This window comes from Coregonus clupeaformis, chromosome 23 (assembly GCF_020615455.1).
Source record: "Coregonus clupeaformis isolate EN_2021a chromosome 23, ASM2061545v1, whole genome shotgun sequence".
NCBI lineage: Eukaryota > Metazoa > Chordata > Actinopteri > Salmoniformes > Salmonidae > Coregonus > Coregonus clupeaformis.
Window position 1 is genome coordinate 16,694,111 of NC_059214.1, and position 26,518 is coordinate 16,720,628.

Here is a 26,518-nt window from a genome sequence, read left to right on the forward strand (position 1 = left end):
GGCAGCTAGGACCATAGTCACCAAGAAAACAATTGGTAACACACTACGCCGTGAAGGACTGAAATCCTGCAGCGCCCGCAAGGTCCCCCTGCTCAAGAAAGCACATATACAGGCCCATCTGAAGTTTGCCAATGAACATCTGAATGATTCAGAGGAGAACTGGGTGAAAGTGTTGTGGTCAGATGAGACCAAAATCGAGCTCTTTGGCATCAACTCAACTCGCCATGTTTGGAGGAGGAGGAATGCTGCCTATGACCCCAAGAACACCATCCCCACTGTCAAACATGGAGGTGGAAACATTATGCTTTGGGGGTGTTTTTCTGCCAAGGGGACAGGACAACTTCACCGCATCAAAGGGACGATGGACAGGGCCATGTACCATCAAATCTTGGGTGAGAACCTCCTTCCCTAAGCCAGGGCATTGAAAATGGGTCGTGGATGGGTATTCCAGCATGACAATGACCCAAAACACACGGCCAAGGCAATAAAGGAGTGGCTCAAGAAGAAGCACATTAAGGTCCTGGAGTGGCCTAGCCAGTCTCCAGACCTTAATCCCATAGAAAATCTGTGGAGGGAGCTGAAGGTTCGAGTTGCCAATCGTCAGCCTCGAAACCCTAATGACTTGGAGAAAATCTGCAAAGAGGAGTGGGACAAAATCCCTCCTGAGATGTGTGCAAACCTGGTGGCCAACTACAAGAAACGTCTGACCTCTGTGATTGCCAACAAGGGTTTTGCCACCAAGTACTAAGTCATGTTTTGCAGAGGGGTCAAATACTTATTTCCCTCATTAAAATGCAAATCAATTTATAACATTTTTGACATGCGTTTTTCTGGATTTTTTTGTTGTTATTCTGTCTCTCACTGTTCAAATAAACCTACCATTAAAATTATAGACTGATCATGTCTGTCAGTGGGCAAACGTACAAAATCAGCAGGGGATCAAATACTTTTTTTCCCCCTCACTGTAGTTGACAGGCTACAGAAAAGGCTACAATAATGCAAACGAGATCGGAATAAAATTAACTAAACATCTGGGGAAGCGAGAGAGTGGGGCCTCCCTCACTTAGCTTTCACTGAAACACTCAAATATAAGTCTCCCAACTTCCACTTTAGAAATTATAATTGTTGTAAACTACAGCGGTTCAATGTTTCCTAGTAATAGACTAACTTAGTTTATTCAGCTAGCTAACTTGGTACAGTATTCTTCCGTGAAAACCGCCCAGGGCACCGTATCCTATGACGCCATAGATAACTAGCATGCTAGCATCCAATAACACACGGTTTAGCACCAATACTTTGTTACAACAAACTACCAATAGTGTGTTAACACACTAAACAGATCATTTATGTCCGTGTCTAGTTCCTTTCATAACGCAGAAATAATTAAACGTTGGCTAGCTAGCACAAGGTCAGTCATGTTAGCTACACAAGTGGACTACACATCTCGAATGTTCAGAAAGTGAAGCTTTACGTTGCAAAATTCTCATTGACTAAAATTATATTGTATTTAGTTGCTACAGTACTGCTAGCTGGTAGTGTTGGCTAGCTAGCAATGGCTGCAGCTTCTACCGCCCCTTACCCCACCCAAAAAAAAAACAAAAAACATTGTAAAGTGGTTATCCCACTGGCTATAAGGTGAACGCACCAATTTGTAAGTCGCTCTGGATAAGAGCGTCTGCTAAATGCCGTAAATGTGTTGACTTTGTTTGAAAAACGGCATCGCTGCGAACGAATGTAGCTGGCTACAACCTGATAAGCAGTCATTAGTCAATTAATAAAAACAAAGGAAATTAATATTCCATAGGTCAGAGTACTCTTTATTCAAGGAGAGGAAATCTGATGAAAAATATTGCTTTGTCCAGTACAATATTTTATCCATCCTCTTATTGTTGACCATGGACCATTACAGCTATCTATATGTATACCATTACTCAGTAGTAAAGACAATAGGGGAAATCATATGTAGTTAAACCCTTTTTCTACTGGAGAGGCCTTGGGCTCTTAGTGCAAAAATATCAAATTGGTAGCTAAACTAATGAAAAAGACAATGCGAAAATAAATATTTATTCTTGATAGAGAAGTTTAAGACATATAGTCCAACAATAACAGACAAAAAATTACTGAGAAACAGAAATCAACAGCATTATACAATACATTTCATAACACACAATTAAATACGCACAATACAATTAAAGATGTCAATTTATGAGAAGTGATATAACACACTGGATGTACCACTGCATTTAATATCTACTTTACGCTTACAACATATTATACATTTGTATTCATGACAATGGGCTCAAAGACAATACTAGCAGTTGGATAGAACAGCAATATATTGTGATGAGATGTAAGAAAATGCCACATCCAGTGGGCCTCAGTAGAACACAAGTCGTAGAGGAGTTACTTGGCATACTCCGCAGGTCATCTTGTGTTACTCGGAGTACAGAGAACTCAGCTGTATATAAATAGGAAAGTAAAAGTCAGACAAATGCATAACTGATGACAATGCAACTAGAAGATAAAGATTGTTTTGAGTTTCGGCAGGTTCAGTCCATTTGGAGACTGGCTTAGCGGCAACTGCGTCTCTGCAATGATGGATGAGTTGGCTACAGTTGATAGGCCTGCAGTATGGGACTAGGCTAGCTGCTGTGTGACTTTAGGTGGGGAGGTTACTGTACTCACGGTAGTCTCAATCTCCAAGGGGCTTAGGTGCTGGGTGAGTTCGTCCAACATCCCAGGGGACATGGGGGTTCTGGGGAGTAGGAGGTTTGGCACTGGGGGCATCAGCAGTGGAGAGAAAGAAAGCAAGATGGACATAAGCCAAGGAAATGGTTTAGACTAGAGAAACATAGGATATTTAAAATAATATATCTAACAGTGGCGGTCGGTGCTGTTTAAGAGGGAGGACGATTATTTGTTTTATGAGCATGGGCTTATTTCTATTACAGCATATTGGATGACGTCATTCATATTCCATTCACCCAGCTCAATGTAATATCGATAGGTTTAAGCTACTACATGATACTAACATTTTCCCTATACCCATCATGAGGTTGCTACAACCAAGCCTATAAATAAAAGTTTACAACGTAGAAACAACAGGTCGAGAGAAAACGTTGAGTAATCAAGGTGACACAGTGACACATTCAATACCGCCTTGCACACTCTTACCTGCATCTAGCTGATTTAGGGTGTAATCATTAGTCCAACAGTTGCAAACGATTGGACAAATTCAGGTATGTTTATTTCCGTTTCGTTCCATTTGCTTCCGTTTAAGAACCGTTTTTCAACAGAATCGGCGGAATTAATACACCCCTGATCATATGCAAACACTTCACTTTCATAGCAGCCACATACAACCAGCATGATCACTTCACTCGTTGTATAATTCCTTCTTGCAGCTACGCGCTCTCCTCTTCTCACCTTTTCCCTTCGCTTGTGCATAACACATAAGCTGTCTGTGACCAGGCATAAAAAAAAGACTTTCAAGCCAAAACTTCATTTCAGAACTGCTAACCTCGACACACAGCCTACATCGCTGTCACCATATTAGCACTACAATCATGCAGTATAGTGTACAGTCAGTAAGCAGTTTAGCAGTTACACTGGCGGGCCCCAATGTCAATAAATTAATAAAAACAAAAGCCTTGACTTGGAAGAGTTCCAGTGTTGGATAGCCATAGCCAGCTAGCTAACATAACTCTGTTTGAACCGGGTGTTTGAGTAAGCTAAACTAGCTAGCTGCATTCACTAGCTAAGTTAAAGAAAATACAAAAGAAATAGAGCTAGCTCTCTCGCTCTCTTACTTCATTTTTTAAGAAATTAATTTCAAAATTGTTCAACTATTGTCTTTCTCTTTGAAACAACGACTCACCACATTTTATGCACTGCAGTGCTTGCTAGCTGTAGCTTATGCTTTCAGTACTTGATTTATTCGCTGATCCTTTGATTGGGCGGACATGTCAGTTCATGCTACAAGAGCTCTGATAGGTTGGAGGACATCCTCCGGAAGTTGACATAATTACTGTGTAAGTGTATGGAAGCGGGTGAGAACCATGAGTCTCCTAGGTTTTTTATTGAGGTCAATGTACCCAGAGGAGGATGAGCTGTCCTCCGGCTACACCATGGTGCTACCATACAGGGTGCTGTTGAGGCTACTGTAGATCTTCATTGCAAAACGGTGTGTTTCAATCAATTATTTGGTGACGTGAATATATTTAGTATAGTTTTATCTAAAAAGGATAACTAATGTTATTCCTCCTCTGAGGAGGAGCCTCCACTGACTAACATACACTACATGACCAGAAGTATGTGGACACCTGCTCGTCGAACATCTCATTCCAAAGTCATGGGCATGAATATGGAGTTGGTCCCCCCTTTAATGCTATAACAGCCTCCACTCTTGTGGGAAGGCTTTCCACTAGATGTTGGAACATTGCTTCCATTCAGCCACAAGAGCATTAGTGAAGTAGGGCACTGATGTTGGGCGATTAGGCCTGGCTCGCAGTCGGCGTTCCAATTCATCTCAAATGTTTTGGATGGGGTTAAGGTCAGGGCTCTGTGCAGGCCAGTCAAGTTCTTACACGCCAATCTAAACAAACCATTTCTGTATGGACCTCGCTTTGTGCACGGGGGCATTGTCATGCTGAAACAGGAAAGGGCCTTCCCCAAACTGTTGCCACAAAGTTGGAAGCACAGAATGATCTAGAATGTAATTGTATGCTGTAGCGTTAAGATTTCCCTTCACTGGAACTAAGGGGCCTAGCCCGAACCATGAAACAGCCCCCGATCATTATTCCTCCTCCACCAAACTTTGCAGTTCGCACTATGCATTGGGGCAGGTAGCATTCTCCTGGCATCCGCCAAACCCAGATTTGTCCGTCGGACTGCCAGATGGTGAAGCGTGATTGATCACTCCAGAGAATAAGTTTCCACTGCTCCAGAGTCCAATGGCGGCAAGCTTTACACCACTCCAGCCGACGCTTGGCATTGCGTATGGTGATCTTAGGCTTGTGTGCGGCTGCTCGGCCATGGAAACCCATTTCATGAAGCTCCCGATAAACACTTCTTGTGCTGACGTTGCTTACAGAGGCAGTTTGAAACTTGGTAGTGAGTGTTGCAACAGAGGCAGTCGATTTTTACGCGCTTCAGCACTTGGCGTTCCCGTTCTGTGAGCTTGTGAGGCCTACCACTTTGCGGTTTAACGGTTGTTGCTCCTACACATTTCCACTTCACAATAACAGCACTTAGCGGACCGGGGCAGCTCTAGCACGGCAGAAATGTAATGAACTGAGTTGTTGGAAAGGCGGCATCCTATGACGGTGCCACATTGAAAGTCACTGAGCTCTTCAGTAAGGCCATTCTACTGCCAATGTTTGTCTATGGAGATTGCATGGCTGTGTGCTCGATTTTATACACCTGTCAGGAACGGTGTGGCTGAAATAGTCGAAGCCACTAATTTGAAGGGGTGTTCCACATACTTCTGTGTGTGTTATATATATATATATATATATATATATATATAAATAAATAAATAAATAAATAATACTGTACATGTACCTAATATATCCTACAATAGGTGTATTTCAAATACACATCTTCGGCACAGGTCTGCATGCAATGTCTGGTCTGCACAAATTATAAGATCATAACAAACTGTTCTGTACTCACTGCAAAGGAGATGGGGATCCATGTAGATGGTATGTATGGAAAGACTGCAAGAAGATAAAATAGGAGAATATGGCCATTTTAGTAAAAATAATAGATAATTGCATGTTGTGCACCAACCACCCCCCTCTCCCCTCCCCCAGTAACTAGATACCACACAGGTATTCATAAAAAACATCCCCAGAAAACAATGAGAAAATGTTGCACCCCCATAACATACTTACTCTCATTCATAGAGAAGTTGCTGGAACCCTAGTTGGTCAGAATTCCTATATCTAAAATACAACCCAAAACCCTCTCCATCATAAACATGTCTCGGCAGCCATCTTGCCTTTGCTCTGCTGACTTTTGTAATGTCGTCTGAAGGACTCGTCTTTGGGGATGTCGGGGTAGAGGTACTTGAGCGGGTTCTCGGGGACCTCTCCGTCTGCGATGACCCTGTAGTCCCGGATGATGTCGGCGAACGGGAGAGCGCTGAGGCGTGATTTGGTGTATGGCTCCACCGAGATGAACTTAACCTCTCCTGCTGACACAGACACAACCAAAGAGCCAATCAGAGTTGGATGTTTACAGAATAAATATTAAGACACTGGAAGTTTAGGTGCTAATTCTTTATGTCAAATTTGGGATTTGAATGTTGACCGCATGGTTCAGATAAAATATGAATCCATTTATTATCTTATGAAACCACCACATTATCTTAGGAAAACAATATGATTTTACTAATGGGTGTGGGGAGGTGTGACCCCTAATGAGGTCATTTCTGGACAATATGTATCTCCATGAAGGGGACCCTTTTTGGCTCAAGGGCAGATGCAAAAGTTCCATATAGCCTCTTCAAGATACATGTTTCACGACACCACAGTAATTGACAACCGAGCGGGCCTCACCACTGTCGGACTGCTCCACCCAGGTGAAGGTGATCCCACCCAGGTGGCTCTCGCTGAAGCGCAGCAGGAATGTCCCAGGCTCCTTGTCCTTCAAACGGGCCCTCTCTGTCTCCTTACTGACAAAGCCCATGATGCAGCTGAAGAAGCACAAGCAAACCACACCATAAATTACACCACTATTACATTATGCATTAACACCCACTAATGTAATAGAGTACACAGTGTTCTAAAGCCCTCTGAGTGAATAGATTAAATCCATTCAAATGGAACTGAACCTAATGATTCACTTCCTGATTACTGCAAAACTAGAATAGTGTAGGCTTCAGTATCGGTGTATCGGCCCGCTATGCAGTTTTATGAAGGCTACCGTTTGTAAAACAGGTAGTTGCATTGGCTTGATTGATTCCTGACAAAAGCTTAAGACTATAATAATATCAGCTACCCAAGTTCATCAGGAGTTATCTGGAGCCAATTTGCAATGAGAATCTATGTATTTACACACTGGGAAATGCAGAAGTATTTTCAATCTTCACTTTGAATCAGCTCGTCAAAAACGGACAAATACAAACTTGAAATCACTGATCATCATGACAATTTAGCAGTTGAGTAGTCTAATTTAATTCAATATTGTCCATTTTATTTGGACCCGTCCTGTTTTTAGGATATGGTGTTTTTTTAAAGTCATATTTTCATCAAAGCAAATGTTTTATTTGATATGGGGCGCCATTTAGGCTATTTGATATGGGGCACCACAATTTTGGCTATTTAATGATGTAAAAAGTGTGTCATGAATTTGTTCTCCAGTCTGTAGGCTACAGAAAAACCACAGAGGCTACTACTCTTTCTATATGCTACATGATTTATGTTAGATGTATTTGACAGAGAGTTGTTGGAGCGCCACAGCGCTGCATCTCTCCAACAGCACCTTGGAGAGGCGCGCTGGGCATGGGTAAGCTAAATATTTTTGCGCCCCTGCCTTTGGCAAAGTGGGCACTGCTTATCATGGGGCGTCATCAGCACTCACCTAAATAGCCCATATGCAAATTGGTGAGAGAAGTTTTCATTGTTTTTGGGCAGAATTATGTGAGGTGTTATATGTTGTTGGAAGTGCGTATTTTTGGTGAGTTTAGCTCGCAAAATGCCGCCCTCGTCAATCTCCCTAAGGGGAAGGGGATAGGGGTTGTTTCTGACAGGCCCCAAATCTCACTTGTCGTTCCAGATGGGAAGCAGGTGCTTCTTGATGAGATCCAGGATGGAATCCAGCCACACCCAAAAACTGAAAGGCTTCCCGGGAATATTCTCCTGGAAAAAGCAGACAGAATGGGAAAGAGAGATGAGAAAATATCCTTAAAAGTATATGGCATCTTTCAGAAAAAAAGAGCCTCAAGTTATCAATTTAATTTGACCAATGAAGTAGGCTGAGAGGAAGTGAGGCATTATTAATTGTTGATGGAGAATGACTCCACTAGGAGCTGAAATGAATAAGTCAAGTCAAGATGGAGAATGTAGGACTGCTTGACCTACCTTGCAGAATTTGGACCAGGATACCTGACATTCATTGTGGGAGGCTTGCTGACCTACAGTGAAGATTATTCATATAATTCTGATGATCAACAAACCAGTACACATTCATACACTAAGAATGAATATTCAGCTATTCTTGAACAAAAATAACACAATCCTTAGATAATATAGAATGATTCCATACTTGTGGTGGTTGGAAGTCAGACAGATTCTAAATCATCTCTGATAATTCACATTGCTGTTCTGCCAAACTTGAAAATACTTGGGAGGGTGCGCTGTTCCTCATGAACTGGGCAAAATAATGGTGTATGTATGCCAACAGTGTTTTATGCTCTGATGAAGTGTACCACTGGGCCGTCGTACCCATGAGTTTCTCCCCCAGCATGCACAGCTGCTCCCTGTTGAGGCCCTGCCCAGTGTAAGTGGAGAACTGCCAACTCAGCACCTCAGCGAGTTGGCCCCAACTGGCCCGCGGAGGACTGGCAAAGAAGCCCAGGTTCTATAGCGAGAGAGAGAGAGAGAGGTAGAGGGTTAGAGAGGTGAGGAGAAAGGGATAAAAGATAACACCTAAAACAATGGTAGCGTGTGTTTGTGTGTGTGTGAGAGAGAAAGAGAGAGAGAGAGATCTCAGCGCACCCTGGGTTCGTCAGTCAACAGGTTGTACCACATGACGGAGGCCCAGCCTCCAGGCAGCTGGCTAACGTTGGAGATGACCACCAGAGGAAAGGAGTAGGTCTGCAGAGAGAGAGACACACACATACGATCCCTCCCAATGTGTTCTCCAATCTCAAAACATTTTTTTTAAAGGCTCAGTGTTATCCTTGCAAGGGGAAGGTGCTAGAGTACTGAAAACAGGGGTGCCAATAATTTGTATTACTAGTTAAACAAAATCTCTCTGAGCAATTGTATTAGTATAAAATAATAATATTTCCTTTTTCTTGAGCATGCAAGTAGTCCAATAATTATGGACCTGACTGCACCCACACAAAGTATATGCTTACTGTTACGGAACTGAATAGACATCCTACTGTTATACTACACTCTCTGGGTCTAGGGAACCTAGGCTTGCCTAATTGTTCTGTAACCTGACTTGATGTGTGCATTAATATGACAAGTAAGCATATGCGACCAGGTGTTGAATGCATGTACCCAGGACACAGCAAAATTACAGAGTTCAGGGCCAGCCCAAGCGGATTATTATTTGTTCAGATGGTGACGAAAATAAACAAACAAAAAGGAAAACTACAAAGAGGCATACCCAAATTAAAGACTCAAAGCCAAAATAAAGGCCTCATGTCCACCAAACAAACAAGCAGCCTCACGGCTCTGACTGACGATCACCTTGATTGCTTGCACCTGTGGGCTTATAAAGGCTTGGCACAGCATTTAAACCCTGTTGGTGCTGCCCCCTGGGTATGGAGTGTGGAAGTATTTAATCATGCTCCTAAGACTTAAACTACATAACCTAACATTAGACAAGGACTAATGATGACTGACAATGTATGCCAGGAAGACTATGTGGGGGTTATATGGGGTGTGTGAGGGATTATGTGTGGAGTATTGTAAGAATGTGTGTGGGAGTGTCGTATACAGGACGTGTGAAGGAGTGTGCAGACTGACTGACCTCCAGGTCGATGTTAATGCCCTGTATGTTGAACTGGGCCTCGAAGCTGAGGGAGTGGAGCTCCTCCGTCACAGAGAGAGGACCCTGGAACCAGCAGAATACACACACACACACACTTTACTAAACCTTTTCCTCAGAACGCATGAAATACAGTAGCCAAGGGCTATTAAACCTTTTTTGTTCAGTGAGTGACCCACTAAAAAGTTTCCTACATTTCAATGACAAACATGACAAGCTCTATCAACAGGATAAGGAATTTAACAAAGAACATCATTCCATAACAAGGCTGGGAAAACTCCAGAGAAACAATCTCCAATGAAGTAATAATATTTTCTCTACAGTATATGAGTAATAGGGGGAAGTTTAATAGCGGTATTCATTCAGTCAATTTCTGGATAAAATAAGGATCCTATATCCTAGTCTTTAGAGCATGTGAAGGAAGACTTGACCCATCTTGTTGAGTCATGTGAATAAAAAGGTCAAATAAACTCCTTTTTGTATATTCAAACGTCAATCTATGATTTTAAAAAACTCAGAAAGAGTACGTTGTTTAAAGTTTACAAGGTTTTTCATCTGCGATAAATTATGGTGCCATCTCGAAACGTACACAAACAAACGCACCATTGTCCTGAAAAGGAGTTCAAAATTAAACTTCAAATTGAGGGAACAACTTTGTAAATCCAAGGTAATGTTGCCCTCTACTGTTTCAAGAAAGCAACTACCTTTTCTTAATGGAAGTGTTTTTGAGTTGTGTTTTTAACTCAGGCAAAATAATTGACCTCTAAAAATAAATAAATCATAACTCTTAATTCACCTCAGTGTCCAATTACTTTTATTAAATTACCTCTGGTTGACCAGAATTAATATTTTTTGTAGTTGTTATTTAAAGACTTATAGTTGCTCCCCAAAGCAGTTCTAAAAGGCTAACATGGAAAACAAAGGTTTGCACTAGTAACCACAGCCACAAAGTCAAAATTGGCTATATCGCCAAATCAGATTTTAAGAAGATACATTTTAGAAATAGGCAGCGTTTATGAGTTTGTGGCTGTGGTAACTAGTGACAACCGCAAACAAATCTGAAGGTCAAGCTTTTCTAAAGTTCACTGTGGTAAAGTGTCACCTTTTGATAGGCTTGAATCACTGACCCTTCACCGTCATTTAGGGAAAAACAAATAGTATTGTTCAACTGTCATATTTCTCTCACCTCGTTCACCTTGGCGCCATTAACATATTTCTTCTCTTTCAGCTGCTGAAGATACAAAAAAATAATTTTGTATTAATTAATTAAATTCATAATAAATATACAGAAATGCATAATCAAATGAACTATTCACACAATTGAATGTACAGCTAGGCCAGGGCGATCATAAGAAATACGTTTTGCAATATAATAGGGTCATTGCAAACATCCAATATGGCTGCTGCAGCCAGCCAGCCCCATTGGACCAAATTAGTTTGAGTACACTAAAATGTTTCACTAAACCTGTGGATTAACAGATTGAGTTTTAATTATTATAAATATGTTAGTGTGTTAGTGGGGACAGTGAAGGTGAGCGGTTACCAAGTGTCTGAACTCTACAGACAGACAGCCATTAGAAGATTCCTCCACGTCCATTACTTTGGTGTTGGTAGTCAGGATGAAAAACTGACGATGTCTGAATGGAGAGGGATGTGGTAAAGCCATAGTTAATCGTCTGAACTAAGCAAACACACACACACACAAAATGAGCTAAGATGCATGGCAAACGCATGCAGAGGTAAAAACAACTCAAATTCAAGTTGAATTCCAGGCAACTAAAAAGGTGATTATTCTGTTCACTTAAACCGGGTCATCTGATTTGTAATCAAACATGGCTTCTCATATTTCTCTTTTTGTCAGTGTTCGATCTCATCCCTACTTAGAAGCTTAGATATTGGCCTAAATAACAATAACAAGAAATCCCCACGGAACAGCCCACATTGAGATTGCACAGGTATACTCACACACTGCCAGGGGGGAGGTCCCTACACAGGAAAGAAAATATAGAACATAGCAAATTTACTCAGTAATGTAGTGCCAGCTTGCTTATGAAACATTCCGTTTATAGAACACAGTATATCCATGACATGTTCACACACAGTATGTGTAACAGAGCTTGCAAAGAGCAACCACTGGTTCTCTCACCCTTTAAAGCGAATGTGCCACATATTTCTGTGTTACATTGCTACCAGTGTACAAACATTGGCTAAGAGATGGATATTAAAATGTTTTTGCGGATGTCTAACTCACTTGTCAAATATTGTCTTCACTTTCAGTTGATAATCCACCTCTGGGAGTTTGACCAGCAATCTGGATATACAACGTGATCAAACAGAAATACTCAGCAAAAACATACATTTAATATGCACTCACACACACACAACGGATTGATAAGCACCATTGAGTTGTGTTGCATCTTGATACACATACTGTACCTGACTTTGGTGGTGAACTGCACCCCAGTCTTGATAATGAGAGGTTTCTGGGGGTGGGTTGGCATCCATGGCTGCTTCTCCACCACAAATGAGCTGTGGAAATTGCACAAAGGATGAAACAAAGATGGCACCCAAGAGAACTACAATAGCATGATAGCAGTTGTGTACACCACCTAGATTTGGGTGGAGGCAATATAAGTCACAAGTCCATTTCCCTGTCAACAAGACCATTAATTTAGTTTTTTGGGATAATTATTTTGTGATGGATATTTGATTCATTATTTGACTTTAAGTGTAGTTGCATCTTAAAGTTTGCAGGTCTTCCATTTACGTTCAGTCTTTCTAAGTTCACTTTAAGGCACAAGTGTGGTAATTTAACCAAAGTGAGACTCTGGCAGACAATTTATTTATTTATTATTGGTTTTAACTGGTGCCGCTGAGTCTAAAGTAGTCTGACATTATGCATTTAGTTAGATTAGGTAGGTATTTGACCACAGGTGTGTTCGTTGAGGTTAGTACCTTTTGATGAGGTTGTAGATGAGGTGTTTGACCTGCTCCTCCATCTGCGGTCTCTGCAGGGGGATGGGGTCGCTCTCATAGGTCACCTTCAGGATAAGCTCTCCCAGTTTGTCCAGCTGACGTTTCATCTGGAACAGACTGTGGGCTGTCAGAGTAAACCTGGGAGAGCGAGAGGGGGAAAGGGGACAAGCAATTAAAATCCCAAGTTACTGTATTTTGGGATAGAGTTAGGAGTTAAGCGATAACACAAAGCTGATCTGAAAATGACTGATTCTGGCGATTCAAACTAGGGCGTGTATGTGTTCAGTGTCTTTCTTTATTAGGGCTTTCTTTACTAGTGTGTGTGTGTACAGTATATGTACGTGCATGCATGCATACGTGCGTGTGTGCGTTCATGCATTCCTGCACGTGTGTTTTACCAGTTCTGGAGCTGGTCCAGTCCAGTGAGCGGTGGGCCACCTATACAGTTGATCTGCTGCCTGCGTTTCCACTCCATCAGTTCTAGGTTCAGCTGGGAGGCTATCAGAGCGTCAATCTCTTTTATCACATCACTCATCTTAGACAGGATCTCCTGTGGCGGAACAATAAAATATAAATACTGGTCCGGTCTTCTGTGTGGCTCAGTTGGTAAGCGCATGGTGTTAGCATTCCCACTGGGGCCAACCCATATGAATATGTATGCACTAATTGATGTAAATAGTATAACCCCAAAGTGAATTCAATTATTATTTGTTGATATCAAAACTGACTGAACTGTTTTGCAATGTTAATCAAACTTGCAATTTTGTGCTTGACGCCATGGTGCTCTCCATGTGTCGCAGGCCCCAAAAAAGGGAAGGCTTTAACAATTTTATCTATATACTGTAGATAAATATTCATATAGAGTTGTATAGACTTAAACTACATCAGACAGCAATTGCATAAGTACCTACCATGGTTATAAATGACAAATGGTGGCACCAACTCAAATAAACGCATATTCACTCGCAGATAAGGCATCGCAGATAATAATGATAATAATAATATAATATGCCATTTAGCAGACGCTTTTATCCAAAGCGACTTACAGTCATGCGTGCATAATTGTTATTTTTTTTTTGTGTATGGGTGGTCCCGGGGATCGAACCCACGACCTTGGCATTACAAGCGCTGTGCTCTACCAGCTGAGCTACAGAGGACCACGACTGTTTAGATAGAAGATAAGGGCTTCGACTGTTTACACGCGTCACAGGAAGCATATTGTAACAACCAGAGTGTAAAAAGGTGCAGCTGATAAAACATAGCTGATTGCTGGTTTATCTAATGTATATAACAGTGTCTCCACACCTTCCTCTTAAAGTCCAGGTTGTTGAGCATCTCCTGCAGTCGGGTCACTTCCTGTTTCATCACCTCCGTGTTCATGTCCGCCGGATCTGAAGGACACAAACACATCTAATATGACAGCGAAAAGAACATAGTGGTAACACTTTAAAGGGGCAATCTGGGATTGGTACAAACATTTTTGACTTTCAAATGAATGCAGTATAGCCATTGATTCTTGAAGAATATAACAAGTGGTGGGGTGATTGCTATGTTGTTTTTCAAATCCCAAAATGCCCATTTTAAGCCTATATGCTTATGACAAGTCTTATAATGCATTATAACCTCATCATAATGCATTATACCTGCAGGGCTTAAGTAAAGTCTTACCCTTAGTTATTCAATAATTCCACCACATCAGGCCACCAGAGGGCAAGGCGCAGCTATTGCCATATTACTTACAGCTCTCCGATATTATAGGATAGCTATCAAATCATCTCAGATCTTCGGGGAGTCCATAGGGGATAGGAGCTGAAAGTGGATTTTAGATTGGCCATATAGCTGACCTCGAGACTGGATAGTTTTGAAGCGGAAGTCAAAGTCGTCTTGCATGTCCTCTAGATATTTCACTGCCTGGTCCATCATCTGCACACTACTCCTGATCACCGCCACCCTGTTGTCAATGTTCTTCTGTCTCTCGAAGGCCACGGAGTTCTGCATAGACTTCTCCAATGGGCCCTGTCAAGAAGATATTGAGGTGAAGTAAACCACACACATACAGATGTAGGATCTTAATTTGAGGCAGTTTCCTACAGCAGGAAAATAATCCTGCAGCAACAGGATACTGTTTGTGAATTATTATGTGGATTATAATGAATGGGGTCGATACATTTTTCGTAAAAGAAAATGACAAACTTTAGAAGCCTTTTTAAACCTCAAATACACTACAAGTTTAACATTTCCTGCATTGCAGGAAAGTCATCCTGCAACAGGGTGATCAAATTAAGATGCTACATCTGTATGCACACACACAGGCCTTTCTGTTGCACTTTAGTCTTAAATCTTCCTGTTACTGCCTCTGTTTTCCGAGGTATTTTGAGGAAAGAGAGATCAGAGGGAAAATCATGGGGGTTTCCTGGTGACGTAATAACAGAGTGACACACCTGTTCCTGTTTGCTGGCTGTGGAGATGATACGACGCTCCTCTCTGAGGCAAGTGGAGATGACCCCGGCCATGAGCAGAGGGTAGGCTTTGCATTTCAGCTGAAAAGGAACATAGACATATGAACACACACACACCCCTAGAGACCTTGTCAAGATATTTGAATCTCTCGGCGAAACTGCTAATGTGTTGGGTTGACAGGCGCTGGAATATTATGCTGCTGTCTACGCCTCTTGACATATGCAGGCCCCTGCCTGCATGCGATCTAAACCCGGTCCCACCACACTTCTACACACTACCCACTGGGCACAAACTGGTTGAATCAATGATGTTCCAACGTAATTTGTCAACGTATTTAACTTAAACTGTTGTTATGAAGGTAAAATTTCAACCACATGAATATGTCATCATAGTAACCAAATTTCAACATAGACAAACCTTATATAAATATGTTGAATTTTAAAACAACGTCAGATCTTTAACGTTATATCCACTATCCGAAGAAGAAAACTATAGGCTGGGCAGCACCTCCTACTGGAGAGTTGATCTATCTACAGCTACCCTTTGGTCTCCCATCCAGGGTTTTAACCAAGCCCAGCCTTGCGTAGCTATTTTTGTCACTGACTAATACCAATGAGCTATAGTGAGAATGATTGTTGAGCAATCTCCACATAAAAACTAAATAGATTTATTGTTGCTATCGAAGTCATTCCAAAGGGTAGGTTTAACAGAGCAAATTATGAAATGTGACCATACTTTATCACTCAAATATCATCAATGATGCTATTTAGGACTATATAGCATTTGCAAAGTCATCAACAGCTATTGCTTAAATTGAGGATTCAACAAAAAAAGCTCTGATTTGAAATTGTAGGATATTGAATTGTGTTTTATTGTCAAAGCAACCAAATATCAATATTTGAATGAGATGGATCTTCTGCTTGGATAGTTCCATCTGTGGAACTGTCTGGCTTTAATTCCAGTTGGTTTTCAAATTAATAATTGATATTTGTTGGATTCCCGTCACCATCTCAACCAAAAATCTAAGTTAAAGAATATGACTAAGCCAGTTGCTCAGATGGACAGCAGTAGATCCATCTCCTTTAAAATGTTGTCAACCAAACACAATTCAATAATATTAAGTAATCTAACATTCAACCTTAAAATGAGTAACACATCCATGGCCATATTGAGGTTACTGAAACTATAAAAGTAATGTTATGTAATCATATAAAGCTTGCATGTTCACGATAGCATGCATAGATCGTCGCAGGTCTGTGGAGAGCTTCACAATTGCTGTAATAATCTGCGTAGAATCTCAAACGGCATTGATCACTTGCACCATGTACTTTTCATGTAATGTCAACTGCAATCCAGGTCATTTGGTCCTGCTATTACATTAAGCACAGTGATAACACAATCTGTTGTATAAATAAACAAAATATCTGACATCGTATTCCCATTTGAACTTTGCTGTGCTTTTTAAAATGGTTGAAAGTATAGTGATAGCACATTGGAAATTCAACTAACTTTTGGCTGTCTTTTTGAGTGGGTGAATATTGGTTGTAATCTCATTGATCAACGTCACTCCCAAATGTTGTATCAATGCGGAGGGCTCTGTATAGCTCAGCATTGACATGATTGGTTGACGGTAGGTGGGGGTGGGAGTTCCTGCATAAACACAAACTCACTTCCTTGACAACTTCCTTCACAACAGCTCTGCTCAACTGCTCTGCAAAGCACAAGAAGTATGAATGCCCTGACTTCTGCAGAGGCCGTATCGCCGTAAATGCTGTACGGCCAAAGCAGATGCCAGATTGACCATGCAGAGCCTTTTAGGTTTGCCCTACTTTCTCCTTAGAATGTATAGTGTCTATTGACCAATAAGGAAGTATTTAATTTAATTTGAAAGGTGTTTTTCCAGACACTGTACATCCTTGAATAACCTGAACCCACTGTACTGTCATTGCTCTCCACCGACACACCACAGAGAAAGTATGCCATCAGGCGTGTGAAGAATCAGGTGTGCCATTAGGTGTGAAGAAACAAAATGAATAATTCCATTGGAATGAGACCATACCAGGTACAGTGGGGAAAAAAAGTATTTAGTCAGCCACCAATTGTGCAAGTTCTCCCACTTAAAAAGATGAGGCCTGTTTTCATTTCATTTCAATTTATCATCATAGGTACACGTCAACTATGACAGACAAAATGAGAAAAGAAAATCCAGAAAATCACATTGTAGGATTTTTAATGAATTTATTTGCAAATTATGGTGGAAAATAAGTATTTGGTCAATAACAAAAGTTTCTCAATACTTTGTTATATACCCTTTGTTGGCAATGACACAGGTCAAACGTTTTCTGTAAGTCTTCACAAGGTTTTCACACACTGTTGCTGGTATTTTGGCCCATTCCTCCATGCAGATCTCCTCTAGAGCAGTGATGTTTTGGGGCTGTCGCTGGGCAACACGGACTTTCAACTCCCTCCAAAGATTTTCTATGGGGTTGAGATCTGGAGACTGGCTAGGCCACTCCAGGACCTTGAAATGCTTCTTACGAAGCCACTCCGTTGCCCGGGCGGTGTGTTTGGGATCATTGTCATGCTGAAAGACCCAGCCACGTTTCATCTTCAATGCCCTTGCTGATGGAAGGAGGTTTTCACTCAAAATCTCACGATACATGGCCCCATTCATTCTTTCCTTTACACGGATCAGTCGTCCTGGTCCCTTTGCAGAAAAACAGCCCCAAAGCATGATGTTTCCACCCCCATGCTTCACAGTAGGTATGGTGTTCTTTGGATGCAACTCAGCATTCTTTGTCCTCCAAACACGACGAGTTGAGTTTTTACCAAAAAGTTCTATTTTGGTTTCATCTGACCATATGACATTCTCCCAATCCTCTTCTGGATCATCCAAATGCACTCTAGCAAACTTCAGACGGGCCTGGACATGTACTGGCTTAAGCAGGGGGACACGTCTGGCACTGCAGGATTTGAGTCCCTGGCGGCGTAGTGTGTTACTGATGGTAGGCTTTGTTACTTTGGTCCCAGCTCTCTGCAGGTCATTCACTAGGTCCCCCCGTGTGGTTCTGGGATTTTTGCTCACCGTTCGTGATCATTTTGACCCCACGGGGTGAGATCTTGCGTGGAGCCCCAGATCGAGGGAGATTATCAGTGGTCTTGTATGTCTTCAATTTCCTAATAATTGCTCCCACAGTTGATTTCTTCAAACCAAGCTGCTTACCTATTGCAGATTCAGTCTTCCCAGCCTGGTGCAGGTCTACAATTTTGTTTCTGGTGTCCTTTGACAGCTCTTTGGTCTTGGCCATAGTGGAGTTTGGAGTGTGACTGTTTGAGGTTGTGGACAGGTGCCATTAATACAGGTAACGAGTGGAGGACAGAGGAGCCTCTTAAAGAAGAAGTTACAGGTCTGTGAGAGACAGAAATCTTGCTTGTTTGTAGGTGACCAAATACTTATTTTCCACCATAATTTGAAAATAAATTCATTAAAAATCCTACAATGTGATTTTCTGGATTTATTTTTCTCAATTTGTCTGTCATAGTTGACGTGTACCTATGATGAAAATTACAGGCCTCTCATCTTTTTAAGTGGGAGAACTTGCACAATTGGTGGCTGACTAAATACTTTTTCCCCCCACTGTATAGACACATTATTTTTGCATAACCTAAAGTCTACTATGACAGTGCGAACAAGGAGACATTTACTGTAAAAAGACCAGGCCTACATGGGCTGTGTTCATTAGGCACAACATTTAAGAAAGAGTGAAACATGGAGGTATTACCTGAACTTATTCAATAAGAAATGCTTGTTTTGCTACAGTGTACCCTAATGAACAAAACCTTGAATGGACTTGCCCTCTGTACCCCTTAATTTGTTCCTTTAGTTAGTTTAGCGGTCTCTGTGATCTGAACCCAGTTCAGTGCAAAACTTGTATCAAAAACCACATGCATCTTGACATAATTTATCTGGTTTTGCGAAATGCCACAGATTCTGTCAAGGCCTCTGTGACAAAAGGGAACATTTTGATGTGAACATGTGAAACCTGATTTCTCTTTCAGTCTTTGTCTGTGACCAATGACAGGAGGGTGATTCAGTCTTGAAAACCCACGCGATACCCTTTAAATCATCACAATGATGACTACAGCACAAACAAACAACGTCAGCTCAGCAGCGTAATTCGGCCTACTGTATTCAGAGAAGGACAGTAAAACCCCTCTTTCATCCCTCTGACTTTGTTAACTGATCAAGAGAAATCCCCTTAGAAAAATAGGTGCTGAATGGGCGGCTCAAAGAGTGTAGGAAAGGCTATCTAGAACCTAAAAGGGTTCTTCGGCTGTCCCCATAGGAGCACCCTTTGAAGAATCATTTTGGTTTTCAGAGAGGGTTCTACATGGAACCCAAAAGGGTTCTAACTGAACCAAAAGGGGTTTTACCTGGAAGTTGGCTGGGGCGGCAGGTAGCCTAGTGGAAGCAAAAGGGGTTTTACCTGGAAGTTGGCTGGGGCGGCAGGTAGCATAGTGGTTAAGAGCGTTTGGCCAGTAACCGAAAGGTTGCTGGTTTGAATCCCCAAGCAGAATAGGTGAAACATCTGTCAATGTGCTCTTGACCAAGGCACTTAACCCTAGTCGCTCTGGATAAGAGTGTCTGCTAAAATCAAAATGTTTTAATGTCAATGGTTCTCCTATGAGGACAGCTGAAGAACCATTTTGTAACCTTTTTTTCTAAGAGTGTAGCTTTGGATGAGACATAAGCACTGCAATCTTGATTTCCAGTACTAATGTATTCGCATAGTGGGTTGAATGTTTTTTTTCATTCAGTGCCATACAAGGTTAGGGTCAATTCCATCACAACCAAATGCAATTCAGGTATGAAACATTGGACAAGGGTTTATTCGATTCATAAAATGCATTTGCATAGAATTCCCTAAATTGACTGAGTTCAAAAGAATGGACCCCAAACAATGCTTGTATACCTTCAAGGAAGACTCAGCACAAATTATTGCCTAGAAAGAGATATTTTCTGTCTGTCCTCTGTGCGTCATAGACATTACACCTAAACAATAACAAAACGCACATCGCCACCCCAAGCCAAACCTCTCGATGTTCGTGCTACAACTTCCTCTGAGAGGCATCACACGATCTGCACACACATATACACACATGAAATGGAGGTGTGGAAACCACAAGGTTCTGCTGAGGTATGTCTTTCCTACATCAGTTAGTGTAACACAGAAATGTGGCCCCATGGCCATCAGCCTCAAACAACCATTTTCGATTCCTGTTAGTGTTTTAAGGTACAATTCTCAGAGAATCAAAGAAATATACTACCACCAGTCAATGTCCTGAGACCTCAGCAAGACTACGAACATGTTTCTTTGATTCGCCTCAATAGGGTAAGAGGTCAAATTATGACTGGGACAACAATAACATACTTATCAGTGAAAGAATGCTCAGTATGAGGAAGACCAATACACGCGTAAGCCAATCTCTAAAGCTATAACAAAAACAAGTTAACAGCCATTTATCATCTTTCACTTCCCTATCCATACTGAACACACAGACTACACCAGCCATACTCAACTGATGTACCGCCATCTGGATCCGGATCCAGAATTGAGTTTTTTGCAACAGTCTGGCTTTTAATACTTATATATATATATATATATACACACAAAAGTATGTGGACACCCCTTCAAATTAGTGGATTCAGCTATTTCAGCCACACCAGTTGCTGACAGGTGTATAAACTCAAGCACACAGCCATGCAATCTCCATAGACAAACATTGCCTTTAGAATGGCCTTACTGAAGAGCTCTTAACGCTACAGCATACAATGACATTCTAGATGATTCTGTGCCTTCAACTTTGTGGCAACTGTTTCAGCATGACAAAGCCCCCGTGCACAAAGCGAGGTCCATACAGAAATGGTTTGTCGAGATCGGTGTGGAAGAACTTGACTGGCCTGCACAGAGCCCTGACCTCAACCCCTTCGAACACCTTTGGGATTAATTGGAACGCCAACAGTGAGCCAGGCCTAATCGCCCAACATCAGTGCCAGACCTCACTAATGCTCTTGTGGCTGAATGGAAGCAAGTCCCCGCAGCAATGTTCCAACATCTAGTATAAAGCCTTCCCAGAAGAGTGGATGCTGTTATAGCAGCAAAGGGGGGACCAACTCCTTATTAATGCCCATGATTTTGGAATGAGATGTTCGACAAACAGGTGTCCACATACTTTTGGTAATGTAGTGTACTTCCCCAGAGTCAGATGAACTGATGGATACCATTTGTATGTCTCTACATCCAGTATGAAGGAAGTTAGGGTTTTGCTTGTAGAATTAGGGTTTCGCGAGCCAATGTTAACTAGCGTTAGCACAGCTGTTACCATAGACTTCCAGTCATTGCGCTAACGCTAGTTAGCAACTTCCTTCAAACTACACACAGAAACATAAAAAATAGTATCTATGAGTTCATCGGACTCTGGGGAAGTAGATAAAGGGATGAATTGCCAAAATCCTTAAGTATCCCTTTAATTTACTGCTGCTGAGAGTTGTAATAGTAGAATGCACAAGGATCAATTTCAAAATCTGGTAGTGCATGGGCAGTTTTCCTCTTGTTATGTTATTCACTGACAGACCTTAGAGATATTTTATTTTATTCCTGTCAGAAATGTCCAGTTGATCAACTACTGGCCATGTTAGCTAGATGGGGAAGTTAGGCTAACCAGCCATCTAAATATTGTAGTTATCATGGCCAGATTACGTTCCCAGGGGCTTCAACCCCTAGAGGGCCCCCATTGACTCAGGTATCAAAACATGGCAAAATGTGCAGAATTGCAGGAAATTAGCTTTAAAAATGCTAAATTTTCTCTCCGCTCCATGGCAAAATGTGTAGAATTGCAGGGAATGAGCTTTAAAACTGCAAAATGTTCTCTCTACCAACAAGAGGGGTGGGAACAGTTTGAACAGTTGGGGTCACATGGGTTGCGAGGCTGGGGTTTGGTACTAAGCCGATAAACTACAATATCCATCCGGACCTTTGCCATCTAGGAGATATGTGTGACCGGACCTTCTCAAATAGTAGTTGATTAACCTTGGACTACACAGTGACACTCCCCATTAGCGGGAAATTATGGGTTGGTTGTACTAAAATCACCTCAATGCTTGAATACATAAATTACAAGGACAGACTGTTTGATGTTATCAATGTTGGATTTGCATGGTGTATGGTAGGCTGGCAAACTGATTTAGCGCAGCGTTCAGTCGGGTTTTAACTAGGTTAGGTGTATGCAGGGCTCTAAAGTGCGACCATTTTGGTCACATATGCTCCTAAATAATTTGCTGTGCGACCTGGATTTTTATTTTGAGAGCACTAGTTCGACTACAAAAAACAAATATATCACCCAGAATAATTGTTGTTATGATTAGGCTTCGCTGTACCGCTGTCGCCGAGTGCCATACCACACGGTCCTGGACACAGCAAATCAAGTGCACTTATAGGCCTACGGCTGGCCAATCGGAGAGCTCAAATTACAGTGTCTGCAGATTCCTCGAGCACACAGCAAAATTTATACTGTGAGATTTCTAAATTTTTAAAACCATCACTAGAGAGACTGTCAACAACTACAGCAAAGAGCTGCTGTTTTTATGAGTGAGTTCATCTTTACGTTTTTACTCAGCACTGTAACACTTTTTATTCAACCCTTTTATAAGCCATAACATTAGCTTCTTCCACTCGCACTTCAACCAGCACTGCAGCTGCAATGAATGAGTAGGAAAGTGTATCGAAATGCTTGCATTGTTATTATCAGCGGCTTTTGTCCATTTTAACATCAATAAATATTTCACTTTCTCTGGGCATAGGAGTAACATGAATTTGTGCATGAGGCAGAAGTAATGCGATGCACGTGTCGCCATCAGCGGGAAGACGGTGTCAGCAGAGGGAGGGAGAGCGGAGGGATGGTGAGAGGCGGACCCTCTGCTGCTCTCTCCCTCCCTCCCTCTGCTGAAACTGACCATCAGAAGCAGGCACCATCAGTCCAGTAAAAAAAAAAAAGCTAATTATTTACATGTATGCTTACACAAGTAATAGAACAACTGATCATATACCTCAACAACATTGGCAGGGCAATTCAAGCATAGCCAATATGCAGTGATAATGTATTGGGCTTATAGCCTACTGCACAACCCTCATTGCTACAGAACTGTTTTTAATAGGTTATTGTTGCATAGGCTTATGTAAAAAAAAATCTGAGCGGTAGATTTCAGCATGCAGGTATTTGTATCAACATTTTAGCTTTTTATAATAAACAATGCCTTTAAAGGGTTATTAGTTTCTAGGGCACAGCATGTGCTTCAAACGTAGCTAGAATGCATATAGGCCCAATAAAGGCTATCTAAATCAATGTACAAATCTGCTTTTCTGATGCTCCTAAATGTTATGTTGTGCGCCTAACTTTTTTAAAATTGGAATCACCAGTGCTACCGATTATTGTTTTGATTGTTTTTGCCCGGGGTGTATGGTATTGTAAGGCAGGTTGTTGTGGCACCTGTAACTGCTGGTTGATGATCTTCAGGTTGTGTCTTTGTAGGAAGTTCTGTTCCTGAGAACACTGCCTGTCCAACTGAGACAGGAGATTGCTGAGGAGAACTGTCGCCATGGACTCATGGTTTGCGGCCATATCCCTGAAAAAGGCACATACAAAGCTAAGATAAAGTGTATCTAATTTCACAGTGTTCAGTGCTCAATCAAAATGGGATTAATAAGAACATGTAGAAGATACACTGAGTGTACAAAACATTAGGAACACCTGCTCTTTCCATGACATAGACTGACCAGGTGAATCCAGATGAAAGCTATAATCCCTTATTGATGTCACTTGTTAAATCCACTTCAGTCAGTGTAGCTGAAGGGGAGGAGACAGGTTAATGAAGGATTTTTAAGCCTTGAAGCAATTGAGACATGGATTGTGTATGTGTGCCATTCAGAGGGTGAATGGGAAAGACAAAATATTTATGTGCCTTTGAATGGGTTATGGTTGTATGTGCCAGGCACACCGGTTTGTGTCAAGAACTGCAACGCTGCTGGGTTTTTCACACTCAACAGTTTCCTGTGTGTATCAAGAATGGTCCACTACCCAAAGGACATCCAGCCATATGAAAAGATTTAGCTGACAGCTAATTTACATCTGCAGTGAAAACATTATGTATAAACAGACATTTTAGAAACAGAGATCAGGGACCTAGCTGTGGGACCTGATAATATTTGTAAAGTACCTATTAAAAAAAAAAAAAAATTGCACACAGCCCAGTTATTGCACCAATTGAGATTGTACATTTGTGTGTTTTAGTGTGTCTCGGTTGCATTAAAGAAAGTCACTGTGGCCTTTAAGGTTCAAATCAATGACAGCATATCTTATTGGACTTTATCCTTTTTTATTTGCCTGAGATGCGAAGGCTTTGAAGCTGCTGTGTTTCAGTTCCTGAATATTCTCAACAGAAACCCAACAAACACACATTCACAGACACACAAAAACACACAGACACACAAAGACAGACACACACACAAAGACAGACACACACACACATATATATATCAGACACACAAAAAACACACAAAGACAGACACACACACACACATATATATATATAAAAGACACACATAAAGACTGGCACACATACTCACCAGTCCTGGCTCTCAATCCAGTCGGAAAGCACCTGCCGAATGTCCATAGGGAAGTTTTCATCGTAAAGGTAGTCCAACTGCTCCAGGTATTTGATCTCTAGCTGTTGAATTTGTTTCCATTGATTCATTCTGTGGTACAATGCCAACAACACAAAAGCAAATTAAAATAGCCAAATCAATTGCACTTCTGTGAGAGTCATTGAAGGAGCAGTGCTTGTAGAATTAAGCTTATTTTTGTCCAGATACGTAATAGTTTATGATAGTGTAGACTATTCAAAAAGAGCAGTCTACCTTTTATAAAACTGTGATGCATATTGTGTTTCATTTACGTATCACAGTGCATATACAAAACAAATTGAAAGTATTATGAAGCTGTTTATCTCTGTCATTATCCAGTAATACAATTTATTCGACGTGGGCTAATGAATAGAATAATAGATCAATCGTATTCCCAGCCCCATAAGGCACCTCTATTACTGATGCTCGTCGACTACAGTGCGTGTCTGTCAGTTACCACCACATCCGACTTCTTGTAATTCCCATTTTACAGCAGCATAAACTTCTCCTACCTTTGTTTCTGTAGCAGACCTAGATAAAAACGTTCTGGTCATTGACTATCAAAACATAATTGTTTGTGAGACGTCACTGTTTGTGAAAGCCTACCTGTGTCTTTGGACTCGGTGCTCAATCACATAAATATCCACGTTACACAAGAGAATGTTATTCAGTTGTTTCCTCTTAAAGCCTTCGTGAGTTCCGAACAGAGACTCATTTTATATTGTTCGTCACGTTATAGGCCTGTCTTACAGGTTTTGTCTTCTCCCTCCCACGCAACCTGGTCTCAGAGCATTTCGTATTATTCTGTACATAAATCCGTTTCGTGTGATATCTTATTTTCATATGATTACAAAAAGATAGATGATCGGGTGGATGGGTGGTTGTTCAACGTAAACGTCTAGCTTTTGGGTTGCAAGTTCAAATCTTATCATGGACAATTTCAGCATTTTAGATAATTAGCGACTTTTCAACTACTTACTACTTTTTAGCTACTTTGCAACTACTTAGCATGTTAGCTAACCCTAACCTTAACAATTTTAGCAAACCCTTCACCTAACCCTAACCTTAACCATTTTAGCTAACCCTTCCCCTAACCCTAACCATAACCATTTAACCTAACTCCTAAACTTAACCCTAACCTTAACCCTAACACTTAACCCTAACCCGTAGCCTAGCTAACGTTAGCGAGCTAACTAATGTTAGCCAACTAGCTAGAATTCGTAACATATAATATGTTTAGCAAATTTGTAATATATTTAACTATTTGCAAATTCGTAACATATAAGACATTTAGAAAATTCGTAAGATATTGTACATTGTGCAAATTCGTTACTTATAATACGAATTGTAATTCATAATATATCTTACATAATGGGTGATGGACATCCACAAATGAATACATACCATACAAACATAACATACAGTAGTATCATACTAAATGGAGTGTCTCTGATTTAGTACAGGATAATACGACATTCTCTGAGACCAAGTTGCCCCATGACAAGCTCTGTGGCTAATTCCTAATGTACTGTATGGGTAACTGCATTTGTGGAGTGTTTCTGGAAGTGGGCGTGGCTAGATCATCAGCAATGGGTGTAACTATTAGTTTTACACAA

The 26,518-nt window shown here is 41.2% G+C and overlaps 1 protein-coding gene across 3 annotated transcripts; it reads right to left on the reverse strand.

Annotated features, from left to right (window-relative positions):
• Positions 1–2,050: 2,050 nt before the first annotated feature.
• On the reverse strand, positions 2,051–25,640 carry LOC121536667 (signal transducer and activator of transcription 4). 3 transcript variants are annotated; one of them, XM_041844089.2, is made up of 23 exons: positions 25,509–25,640; positions 24,846–24,974; positions 23,710–23,845; positions 15,144–15,242; positions 14,547–14,718; positions 14,008–14,093; positions 13,101–13,252; positions 12,682–12,840; positions 12,163–12,255; positions 11,978–12,037; positions 11,692–11,712; positions 11,270–11,363; positions 10,913–10,954; positions 9,709–9,792; positions 8,721–8,819; positions 8,448–8,583; positions 8,085–8,137; positions 7,768–7,862; positions 6,561–6,697; positions 6,002–6,196; positions 5,674–5,717; positions 2,686–2,777; positions 2,051–2,458 (listed from the first exon to the last, which is right to left on the reverse strand). In XM_041844089.2, exons 2-22 carry the CDS (start codon positions 24,971–24,973, stop codon positions 2,709–2,711), a joined length of 2,154 nt encoding a protein of 717 aa, XP_041700023.2. In that variant the 5' UTR covers position 24,974; positions 25,509–25,640; the 3' UTR covers positions 2,051–2,458; positions 2,686–2,708. The 3 variants fall into 3 exon arrangements, with proteins under 3 accessions (XP_041700023.2, XP_041700022.2, XP_041700021.2); XM_041844088.2 differs by having other exon boundaries at positions 6,002–6,193; positions 10,913–10,957; XM_041844087.2 differs by having other exon boundaries at positions 10,913–10,957.
• Positions 25,641–26,518: the final 878 nt, after the last annotated feature.